General features: G+C 36.6%; 2 protein-coding genes across 4 annotated transcripts; both read left to right on the top strand.

Annotated features, from left to right (window-relative positions):
- Nucleotides 1–1,538: 1,538 nt before the first annotated feature.
- Nucleotides 1,539–7,617, top strand: LOC112703071 (uncharacterized). 2 transcript variants are annotated; one of them, XM_025754382.3, is made up of 16 exons: nucleotides 1,539–1,931; nucleotides 2,453–3,048; nucleotides 3,484–3,595; nucleotides 3,687–3,888; nucleotides 4,369–4,455; nucleotides 4,549–4,608; nucleotides 4,696–4,782; nucleotides 4,890–4,961; nucleotides 5,403–5,458; nucleotides 5,770–5,855; nucleotides 6,059–6,149; nucleotides 6,263–6,420; nucleotides 6,527–6,618; nucleotides 6,720–6,800; nucleotides 7,004–7,077; nucleotides 7,169–7,617. In XM_025754382.3, exons 2-16 carry the CDS (start codon nucleotides 2,487–2,489, stop codon nucleotides 7,242–7,244), a joined length of 1,896 nt encoding a protein of 631 aa, XP_025610167.1. In that variant the 5' UTR covers nucleotides 1,539–1,931; nucleotides 2,453–2,486; the 3' UTR covers nucleotides 7,245–7,617. The 2 variants fall into 2 exon arrangements, with proteins under 2 accessions (XP_025610167.1, XP_025610166.1); XM_025754381.3 differs by having other exon boundaries at nucleotides 1,601–1,931; nucleotides 3,466–3,595.
- A 64-nt stretch (nucleotides 7,618–7,681) lies between these two features.
- On the top strand, nucleotides 7,682–11,599 carry LOC112703072 (uncharacterized protein At1g51745). 2 transcript variants are annotated; one of them, XM_025754383.3, is made up of 4 exons: nucleotides 7,682–8,165; nucleotides 8,304–8,599; nucleotides 8,887–9,899; nucleotides 10,260–11,599. In XM_025754383.3, the coding sequence occupies exons 2-4, from the start codon at nucleotides 8,403–8,405 to the stop codon at nucleotides 11,282–11,284; spliced, it is 2,235 nt and encodes a 744-aa protein (XP_025610168.1). In that variant the 5' UTR covers nucleotides 7,682–8,165; nucleotides 8,304–8,402; the 3' UTR covers nucleotides 11,285–11,599. The 2 variants fall into 2 exon arrangements, with proteins under 2 accessions (XP_025610168.1, XP_025610169.1); XM_025754384.3 differs by having other exon boundaries at nucleotides 8,029–8,165; nucleotides 8,307–8,599.

Raw genomic sequence — 11,599 nt, forward strand, 5'->3', positions numbered from 1 at the left:
AATATGAATATAATGATATGAATTGGTATGCTTTACAAAATTTACTTCAATCCAAGTTACATGCACAAATATTTACTGCACTAATTTACAATAAGTTCAGGTCAAAAAATTTTAAACAGTCATAATAATAATTCATTTTCATATAATTTTCACAATGTTTACATATACAATTTCATCTTGCCACACAATTTTTAGATACCCTAAAATTATTCATTAAGTTGCATACATAGTTGTCCTAAATAAACAGGCAACCATAACCCCACTCAAAAATGTCAAAATACTACAACCTAATCTCAAGCATCTACTTTCACCCATTTTTTCCTGTTCTTTTCCAATTGATTTTCTAATCCAATCAACCTAATTTTTAACTCTTCCACTTTGTCATCCACCGCATCACTTAGGCTTTCAAATCGATGCTGGTTCTGCGGCACTACCCACTTTGATATTGTCTTCGAAACATGCTTATTAAAGGAAGAAACATAATCATCTAGCCATACAAAAAATGAGCAATAAGCTTCTGCAGTCTACATTTAGACAAATTCAAAGAGATTAAAACCATGAACATACCTTGAAGTAAGTATAGAATCGAACACAATCAACACAAAATTGTCCATAAACATACCTTGAACTTAGGGCAATGTAAGAATAACCTATTCGGATTATTTTTGGTCCTAGATATGAGCAGAATAGCATCAGACCCGCAATAGCATTTTGGGGAGACCCATCTCTTCTTTCTTCTACCTACAATACTCTGATTAGAGTTCATGCTATAACTCCAACTATCGCCTCCATCTTGCAGGTTGGAGGATGAGCAACGTTCTCCACTTCCAACCATGATCCCTTAGGGTTTCATTATTGTTTAGAATTTGAATAGTTTGTGGAGAGATTGGGGAACCAGAGGATGAAGTAAACGTTTCCTCCTTCTTAACCTAAAAACGACGTCGTTTTTGAATGTGACAGGGGGACAAATCGATCCCTGTCCATTAACCCTAATCCATGCTGGAACTTAACTCTGGACTAACTGCCAGATCAGCACCGATAAATGCCACATCAGACTTTTTCGTCAATTATGGACAGGGATACAAGGGAGGAGGCGCGACGAGTTATTTATGCATGGACAGAGACCAGTGTGTGTTATTTTTTTAGTGAGGGGTCGTCTTATCCTAATTTAAAATGGACAGGGATCGAGATAAGTGTTTATTCTAAAATTTAAGGTATAGGCAAAAACTTTGTTCGCTTTTAATCTTTTTTACGTACCAAATCATTTTTAAAACAAAAACATTCTCTTTTTCTTATTTTTTTTATTTTATAATTTTTTTATTACGAATAATTTATTTGTTTTAAAGCGATTATATATCTTTATTTAAAACTAGCTAAATGAGTGTCTAATTCATAAGAGTATCTTGATCATTCCATTAAAATTAGAAGTACAAAGTTTGTTTTCATTTTCTATAATTAGATCGGAAGCTATTCTTTTCATAATCAAAAGGAGGGGAATACAGAAACATCAATTAAGAAGTGGGTAAACAAAAATATGCGATTAAAATTAATTCTTACGTATTATTAAAGTGCTTATGTCACTTAGATCAATGAGTAAGCAGGATTTCTATCCCAGTCCTTGATCACAGTGATAAACAATTAAACATCATTTCATTCCGTTAATCTTAATTAACTCTCTGATTAATTATTAAGTGAAAATTAAACTTAATCGCTTCCGTCCTTCACTCATTCACTGACCACTCTGCACTCATTCATTCACTCACACCTCCAAACTAAAGTTGGCTCCTCCTTTTTGTTCCCATTCACTGCAACAATTTCCGCTCTGATCAACCTCTCTCTGAGTCTGAGGGCCAAGATCTCGCATCAATTTTCTCCACACTCTCAGCTGAAAACCAGCCACACCAAATTCCCTCGTAACGGCTACTGTTCAGGTTCGTCGCTTTCGTTCCAATTCCATACCTATTTGAACTTGCTCATGAAATTCAATTCTGGGTATTTGCAAAATCTGAGCTTGATGGATATTTTGGGGAGAGTTTGTTCACGTGCTTCGTTAATTTGACATACTGAGCGCTGGAGATGGTATTCCAATTCGGGAATTAAGGTTTTTGAGTAGTGGAAACTAGCTTCTAGATGCTACTACCATGTATTTTTTTGTTTAAGGTCTGTACTTGAGTGGGGTCCCTGTTCTTAAGTGCTGCATTGCGAAGTAATTATTGTTTTTTATGCTGAATTTCAGCTAGTGAGCTAGTAGAGTATGCACCTTTTAGTTAGAAGAGAAGTTATACAGATATTGTTTTGTGATTGTTGCTGTTTTTAAGTTTTTATATGCATGGTCTCTGATAAAGCTGAATCAGCTAAATGAACATCGAATAGAACAATTTTGAATTTTCCCTTTTTCTGTTTGTTTGCAACTAAATATTTAATTGCATATGTAATGTATGCATCTTGCCAGAACAAAAAGAACTTTAAGAGGGATGTCGTGCTGAATGTTGCTGCCCGGCAGTGGATTCGGTATGAATTCAGCGATGGACGATATTAATTTGATTCAGCAAGCTCAGAGGCATCACTTGGTTGTAAGGGAGATTGGTGAAGAGATTGATCTAGAAATTGGACCTGGAGACGATGATCCTTCATTTGGTAACACTACTCTAATTGGTGGCCCGCCACGGGAATCTTCCACTGAAGAGCAGGGTGAGACCAAGCAGATGGAGATGGTTTCTCCGCTCCCTGGTGATGCTCAAGATATGTCGAAGACCCAACCTGGAAAGAGGAAGAAGAAAGTTGTTAAAAGATGGAGAGAGGAATGGGCAGACACCTACAAATGGGCTTATGTTGATATGAAAGATGGTACGGCTAGGATTTTTTGCTCTGTCTGCAGGGAGTATGGCAGGAAGCATAGAAGAAACCCTTATGGGAATGAGGGCAGTCGTAATATGCAGATGAGTGCTCTAGAGGAACACAATAATAGTTTGCTTCACAAAGAGGCTCTTCGTCTTCAAATGGCCTCTAAGGAGAAAATTACCACTGACAAGCCTATTTATGTAAAAGGTTGGCCATCTCACATGCTATTATAATCACTGGCTGTACAACCATTTTTTCTTGTTTGACGTTCCTTAAATTCATTTTCCTTTCGTGAATGATGCAAACTTCCCACTTTGCATAATACATTGTAATATGTCTTATGTCGTGTCTTAAGACGTCAGTGATAGACTAAATTAGATTAATTTTTTGTTAGTTTATTATTCTTGTTTTTTTGTAGATAATTTAGTATTTATATTTTACTGGTGTACATAATGTATTTCAAGTTACATAAGCTTTTCTTTAAGACACGTTTATGTTGGTTATGTACCTTTTATTTAATCATATAGGATTCTAAGGAATTCTCTCATTATATATATTAAAACGAAGAGCATTACTATCTTTCAGTATTATCTGACACCTCTACAAACAATTCTATAATTGAAGCTCTTATTTCGAAAACAGCTGGATCAATTCTCGAGGCTACACTAAAAAGGGATCCCCATGAGGCTGAGTTCATTCAGGCAGTTCAGGAAGCAGTTCATGCTCTAGAGCGAGTCATAGCGAAAAATTCTCAGTGAGTTTTGTGCATATGAAGTCATAACTATATGTTTAATGGTATACTCTGCAGATGACAAATCTAATGCTTTAGTATTTATGCATCTCAGTTATATCAGGATCATGGAGCGCTTGGTGGAACCTGAACGTATGATTGTTTTCCGAGTACCGTGGGTGGATGATAGGGGTGAAACGCATGTTAATCGGGGTTTTCGGGTACAATTCAACCAGTCAATGGGTCCATGTAGGGGTGGTATTCGTTTTCATCCATCAATGAATTTAAGCATTACCAAGTTTCTTGGTTTTTCACAGGTACGTTGATTTTGTTATTTATGATAATTTCTCCTACAGCTAATAGATCTAAATCCAGAACTTAGTCTATATTACATTCAATGCAATTTTTATTATTTATTTATTTTTGTTTAGCATATACTATCTGAATACCTGGTGCACATAAAAATTGAGAAGTTCGAAGCCTATAGTCTATTCACCAACCAGATAAAATTGAACTGGCAGAAGGAGAGAAGTTTTGACCTAGATTTTATAAACATGCCTTTTTTTAGCACACCCGTGTAGGCACATAAATGTGCATATATAAAATTTATATAATGAAGTACTAAATAAGCCAATATGATGGATGTTTGTGCGGTGATGTATATCTAAGGCACTATTGATTGGTTTGTTATTGAAAAATGCTGAGGTTCAATTATCAAAAGAGATCAAAGTCTAGACTCTGAGCTGCTTATCTGTTGAGCCACTTTGTAAACAACATAGCTACTCCCTTCGTTGCAGACTTTAAAGAATGCATTATCGCCTTACAAATTGGGAGGAGCAGCAGGTGGAAGTGATTTTGATCCAAAAGGAAAAAGTGATAATGAGGTGACTTTCCTACTTATTCCCCCGCCCCTTCCTTTTTTTTTTTTTTTTCAACTACTTGTATAATTTCTTAGTGTAACTTAAATAAGTTGGCAGATCATGCGATTTTGTCAAAGTTTCATGAGTGAGATGTATCGGTACTTGGGTCCTGACAAGGTAATTGAAAATATATAGGATCCTTTATACTATTTAATTTTGAAGCCTCTTCTGCATCTTATTTTTGTTGTAATGGTTGCTTGCTAGGACCTTCCATCAGAGGAGATTGGCGTTGGTACTAGAGAAATGGGATATCTTTTTGGACAATATAGACGTCTGGCTGGTCATTTTCAAGTAATGTAAACATTAATCTTTGAGCCGAGAGATGTTTTCCTTCATGGTCTAGAGCAAAGCTAAGTAACTTTATATGTATTTTTCATATGTATGTGCTACTTATGCAGGGAAGTTTTACAGGACCAAGGATATTTTGGTCTGGAGCCAGTCTTCGAACTGAAGCTACTGGTTATGGCCTGGTAATATTTGCTTGACTATGTATAATATGTAACTAGCCTTACCTGTTTTTCGTACATATTATCTTGAAGAGTTATTGAAATTTCTAGATGCCCTTTCTGTAAAGGTCCCAAGCTCCTGTTCACAAGTAATACTTGTGTGTCTCGAGTGCATGGTGGATTGTGCTCACAACCAATAATATAATAGCATTTTATATAAAAGTGTGTTATTGGCCGAGTATATCCATGGGATGCATCACAAGCATCCAAGTTTTTCTCCCAGTGCATGGATTTTTCGTTTTATTAGGAACTGATTATCAGCAATTCCTGTAACTTCTATTTGCCAACTCACCATTTGGCACCATGACTTATTGCCTATTATTGACCTTGAATATTATCATAAAAGCCTTATATGGATGTATTGTTTCAAATTCTTAAATATAACAAGCTTGCAACCCACTGCAGGTTTTCTTTGCACAGCTCATACTTGCTGATATGAATAAAGAACTCAAAGGATTAAGGTTGCCACTTAATTTAGATGTTTTATAAAGATTGCTGTTGTTGGCTCATGTATTATTTGTGCTACCTTCTAACAGTTATTTCTAGCTATTAAGATTCTAGTGGTGCAAAGAATGAAGACTTTGAATTTAATACTCCCTTTATATTATAAACTAGAATGTTCCCATTTGCATGTATATCAATTTCATTTACTAATTGTTTGTCTGCTATTTCAACCAATTATATACTAGTAAATTTTTCGCTAATTAGATTCATTTTACATGTTCATGATTCTTGAATTCGGAGATACTATTCTTTCTTCTATTTTTGTTAGATGTGTTGTGAGTGGTTCTGGAAAGATTGCAATGCACGTTTTGGAGAAACTGATTGCTTATGGTGCCCTTCCTATCACAGTCTCAGGTAATTTTGATTTGCTATGAGTTACAAATATAGGAATCCTACAGCATGATGTTATTGTGCATTTTTCATGTCAGGTTTCATCTTTCATATTCATCATGAGATTAAGATTAGAAGTACTCATATCAAAATTGTTGGGATTGATTTCCCTTATGTTGCCTGATCTTTTGATCCCATATGCAATGTTTCTAAAAAATCATTTTCAGATTCAAGGGGATATTTGGTTGATGAAGAAGGATTTGACTACATGAAAATAGCATTATTGAGAGACATCAAAGCTCAACAAAGAAGTTTGAGGTTTGTCTCCTGTCATTTATGTAGTATTTTCTGTTAAAAAAAAAAAATTTCCCCCGCATAGGCATATATAATATTGGTTGCTTGCTCATAAGTCATAACATTGGCTTATGTAGAGACTATTCAAAGACCTATGCTCGGTCCAAATATTATGACGAAGCAAAACCCTGGAATGAAAGGTGTGATGTTGCGTTTGCTTGTGCTTCGCAGAATGAAATTGAACAATCTGATGCCATTAATTTGGTTAATGCAGGTTGTCGTCTACTAGTAGAAGGTATTTTTTTTTCTTTAAGGGTGCAAAATATGTCTTTGCTCTTTGGGTATATATTTTGTCTCTCATAAATACTAATGGTGACTTCCATATATTATTTGAATGCTAGGTTCCAACATGCCCTGTACTCCTGAGGCAGCTGACTTCCTAAAGAAAGCTAGTGTTCTCATTGCTCCTGCAATGGCTGCTGGCACTGGAGGGGTATGATGTTTGCTATATTCAGAGTGCTATGTTTTGCTCATATTATTGTAGATTCTAGATTGGCATGTTGACATGTTGATGACCTCTCTCCTTGCTTACAGGTTGTGGCTGGAGAGCTTGAACTGAATCATGAATGCAGTTTGATGCACTGGTCGCCAGAGGATTTCGAATCTAAATTGCAGGTATTCTAAATATTTCCCTTTGCTGAAAATATATTACCTATACAAATCACTCATTGTTTATTTCGTTATGTCGAGAATTTATGCTAGATGAAATTTTGACAATTGTGGAAATTGTGAACTAGTTTTACTTTTTATTTCATACTTTGGTAAGCACTAGTTGCATAATGATTTATGATAACTTTCTTTTTGTGTGGATTTGATAGGAAGCAATGAAGCAGACTTATCAGAGGTCCATGAAAGCAGCAGCTGATTTTGGTTATCAAAAAGAAAATCCAGAGTAAGTGGTTTCTCCAGAAATGCCTTCCTTTTCAGAATTGATTAGCATAGAAACCTCTATGAAGATCTGTATGAATGGTTTTGTTTGTCAGGGCTTTGGTACATGGAGCAGTCATCTCATCCTTTCTGACCATTGCTCAAGCTATGACTGATCAAGGTTGTGTATAGAAGAAACAATTGAATGCCACCGCCATGAAGCTTCAGCACAGCAAGTGAAGTAACCAATTTGCAGGCTGATGAGAGAGCATGTTGTCTTGTAAAATATTTAATGTAACAATTCACAAGTTTTTCAAGATAAAAATTATTTAATTAATTGGTGTAGGCTAATTCAATCCAGCTACATGTTTGTTTTTAACTCATAACAGTAAACAAGTATTTGGGGTGTTGAAATTAGGACTAAAAAGATGAATTAAAACCACTCTACAAAACGACATTCATAATGCGTTTTATTAATTTCATTCTTGTTGATTTAAATAATTGTAAAACCACTGTAAAAATCACTATAGATAACGAAATACATGTGTAATTCTGTTTCGTTTCATACTATGTATTCACTGAAGAATATACATGTCCATTATCTATTGTTGTGGAAGATTTAATTGATATTTTTTTTTTCCTTCAAAACTAATTAGTTTGAGGTTAAAATTTTCGAGGATTTAATTGTCACTTTATTTATTAGTTTAAATTAAATAGTATTTACTAAATTATAATTTAGTATATTTTAAATAATATTAAATAATTAATTATTAATTATATATAATGTAATCAAAACAAAAAATATAATTTTGTTTGGGTTTAGATCGGATTGGCCCACATGATTTTGGCCCAGATCAAGTCGAGCCCGTCCAATTTTTGTGTCCAAAAAACTTGGTTTTGGAAAATAATATTGTTTTTAAGTTTTTGTTTTTGAAATTATTAATTTTCGTTTTTGTTTATGTAAGTGAAAAAAACCGAGTGTGACTCTGTTTCTGCAAAGTTCACAACTTCACATCACTAACACTGCTACCATCTGTGTCCAAAAAAAAAAAAGACACTGCCACCATATTTCGGTTTCGGTCGCCCCTTTCTTCCTCCTAGATCTTCCTCCCGGTGAGTCCTCCAACTTTTCTTTCTGCATGTTCTGCTTCTCTTGTTCTTCCTCCATGGTTGTATTTTTTTTTCCAGCTCCTTTTTATTCCAAGCAGACCCCTCTGATTTTTATTCTTATTTATGTTTCTTTGTTCTCAGTAGGCTTAGAAGGTGGCGCAACTAATTTCAATTATTAAAAAAAAATTGGAGCTTTATAATTGGGGATTGGAAAGTTTATGACTTTGTTTTGAGGTGGGAATGGGAAGCTTCTCAGCAGGGGAGGCCAATACGAACGGAATCGATGCGTCGGAGGGTGCGTTGGTGTGGGTCCGGCGCCGGAACGGGTCGTGGTGGCCCGGCCGGATAATGGGTCTCCATGAATTATCTCAGAGTTGCTTGGTTTCTCCCAGATCAGGTACTCCAGTTAAGCTCTTGGGTCGTCAAGACGCAAGCGTGTGAGTTTCTTCTTCATCCTTCTAAGTTCTGTATTCCTCTTTTCTTTTCTATTTGTTTTCTTCACTAAATCAGCTTCCTTTTGGTACTACTCTGTTGTATTCCTCTGCCCTTGTTAGATGTTTTTTCGATTGGAAATTTGGAATTTTGCTAGCAGGGAAGTATGTGACTGAAACCTGAACTAGATGTAGGAATGATGTAAATTTCATTGGCTTTTCAAGAAATGTTGCTTGTCTTCCTTAAATTTGTATATTGTTCGAGTTGTGATTTTTTTTTTTCTCTGATTTAGGGACTGGTATAACCTTGAGAAGTCGAAGCGGGTGAAGGCATTTCGTTGTGGAGAGTATGATGAGTGCATCGAGAAGGCGAAGGCATCTGCTGCTAATTCGAATAAGAAGGCGGTGAAGTATGCTCGCAGGGAGGATGCTATTATTCATGCTCTTGAGCTAGAAAGTGCTCGTGTTGGCAAGGAGCCGTTAGTTTTCTGCTCTAGAACTGGTAAGTTTGTCAATGAAAATGGGGTGTCAGGTGGAGATTCGCTAGTCGTGTCTCATTCTGCTGATGGCAATGAGGATATATCTGACGATGATGACAATTCTAATTCGGCTCCAGAGTTGTCTCAATCTGGCATATCTTTTGAAGAGCCAAACCAAAATGATTCTACCAAGATGCAGTCTATGCCAGGCCGGAGACGAAGAACTCCTAATGACTCAGAAGATGATGGAATGGAAGGAGTCAAGCGAATGAGAGGTCTTGAGGACTTGGGCGTTGGTGTTGTGTCAAAGAGAAAGGTTCCCAGTACAAGTATGCCTGAGATGCTTCAGCAAGATAGTACAGCACACAATAGTTCAAACACAGGGAGCTACCTGGTAAATGGGACTATTTTTAATGGTGTTAAGGGTCAATATTCATCGTTGAAGCGAAAGAGATCACAGGTAACAAATGCTCAAGAGTCATTGAAAAGGAAAAATCGACGCCGGCAGCTGACAAAAGTTTTGGAGAGTACAGCCATGGTGTCAGTTCCGGTAACTTGTGATCAGCTTCCTACTTCAAGCAGTTCTCTGATTTGTACGGTCACTGATGGCAAGAATTCAAGATTAGATTCCAATGACTTAAAGAAAAGCTCTCTACAGGCTATTAATAATTCCAATAGTAATGAGGCTGCTTGTGAGAATGGTTCTTCATTAAATATTCATGACCAAGGTCGTGAAGCTTCTGAAATCAGTGATATGGTGAAGAAGGAGGCTCCTGGCACATCTCATAAATTCATTAGGGATGTAGGGAATGAGAAACACACTGCAGGTATTTAATTTCGGTAGCCATTTCTCTATCTGCAGCGTGAAATGTTTACAAATTTCATCTTAATACTGTGTTTTTCAAACAGTTCAGGGTTTTTGTTTTTTATGATGAATTGAGTCTTTGGATTGTGTGTTAAAGAAATATTAATAATGTTTTTTCAACTGCCTCAGTTGTAATTTGTAGATTTGTTGTGTTTTACCGTGTTTAAATCTTTTTTTTCTTTTCCCATTTTAACTATTACAACGGCTTTGGTTATAGTTCAGTCATATTTCGTATTTGCTTATACTTTTGTTTGGTATGTTCTGTGGTTTCAAATGCCTTGTACTGAATATCTGCTTGCACTGATATAGTTTCTTCTTCCAGATTTGTCACCCGCACTTGTTTCTTGTTCATCTGGAAAGCCTCAAGATGGTATGTTGGCACAACAATCCTTTCAAGTATGTCAATCTGAAGCTCCATCACTGAGAAATGGCAGTCATAGAATAGAGAAAGGTAGTTCAAAGTGGCAGTCAAAAGGAAAGAGGAATTTAAGAAATAAAAGTAAAAATAGAAAAGGAGTTCCAAGAAAACATGTTAACATGGATAATGAAGCGAGTATCTCAGGTATGCCAAACTCTGATGGAGTCTCTCAGGGTGCTGGTCCGAAAGTTGAAGCGAGTATCTTAGGTGGTCCTAGTGCTTCATGTAATTTGACCACTCAAAGATGTAAACAAGTTGCAGAAGGCGAAGTAGATGAATTTCAGGACTTGGGAAAGCATAATATGGGGGCAACAGAGATGAAAGTATTGCCTGATGGATCGCTCACGCCTCAGAGATCACTTCCTCGTCGCCAGTGCCGTTTTACTTTAAACTCCAAATATCAAACAGCAGATTTTCCCGGAAGGGATCATTCTTCTGATGCTTCATTATTTGATGTTAAGCTAGAAGTTAAATCCAGCTACCGGCCACAGCATGTCCCTTTGATTTCTCTTGCAAGTAAACTAAATGGCAAAGCATTCATAGGACATCCTCTGACAGTTGAGGTTTTGGACAATGGTCATTGCGATACACTGTTGAGTGGCATCCGACACGACCCAGAGGATCGTGACGGTTATTGTATGGTCAGGCCAAACTCCACGACCAAAAGAAGACCTTCCAAGAATTTGTCCAGATATAGAAAACCTTCCAAAACGAAGAAACCTAGTCTGTTAAATAAAAAGATTCGGAGACTGTCGTCACTTACTGGCCACCGGCAATCCGAAGGACAGCGAAAACCAATGGCAGATAAGGCCAAGGGTCCTGTCATATCATGTATTCCTCTTAAGGTAGTATTCAGTCGGATAAATGAAGCAGTGAGTAGTCAGGCACGGTCTGCGCACCATGGTGCATTACCACCATCCGACCCTTGAGTTTGGTTATTGGAAAGGAGCCGTTTCTCTGGTGGATTTTTTTCTTTTTCTTATTGAATTATGCAGACCATAATATGATGACTATATCTATATGTAGCAGGTTGCAATACCAGATATTCTACCATGCAGGTGGAATAATTTGTAGGATGTGCAAATGGTAGGGTATAGGAGCTTAATCATGTTGATTGTTGAGGCTTCTTCCCTTTGCTCTGTAAACTTTATGCGCGGACTGTATGCTTAATCCGGTTTGTTGTGTTGTTTTATATGGTAACAAAAACCAATTTATAAGAGCTGGAGTAGTTATATTCTTTACAA

Source organism: Arachis hypogaea, chromosome 7 (assembly GCF_003086295.3).
Source record: "Arachis hypogaea cultivar Tifrunner chromosome 7, arahy.Tifrunner.gnm2.J5K5, whole genome shotgun sequence".
Classification (NCBI taxonomy): domain Eukaryota; kingdom Viridiplantae; phylum Streptophyta; class Magnoliopsida; order Fabales; family Fabaceae; genus Arachis; species Arachis hypogaea.

Bases quoted from the DNA above. Each gene is read 5' to 3' on its own strand.
- LOC112703072 (XM_025754383.3), top strand. From the start codon at position 8,403: ATGGGAAGCTTCTCAGCAGGGGAGGCCAATACGAACGGAATCGATGCG. The intron at 8,600-8,886 runs GTGAGTTTCTTC...TCTCTGATTTAG, and splicing joins GGTCGTCAAGACGCAAGCGT to GGACTGGTATAACCTTGAGA. The intron at 9,900-10,259 runs GTATTTAATTTC...TTCTTCTTCCAG, and splicing joins GAATGAGAAACACACTGCAG to ATTTGTCACCCGCACTTGTT.
- LOC112703071 (XM_025754381.3), top strand. From the start codon at position 2,487: ATGTTGCTGCCCGGCAGTGGATTCGGTATGAATTCAGCGATGGACGAT. The intron at 3,596-3,686 runs GTGAGTTTTGTG...TATGCATCTCAG, and splicing joins GTCATAGCGAAAAATTCTCA to TTATATCAGGATCATGGAGC. The intron at 6,619-6,719 runs GTATGATGTTTG...CCTTGCTTACAG, and splicing joins TGGCTGCTGGCACTGGAGGG to GTTGTGGCTGGAGAGCTTGA.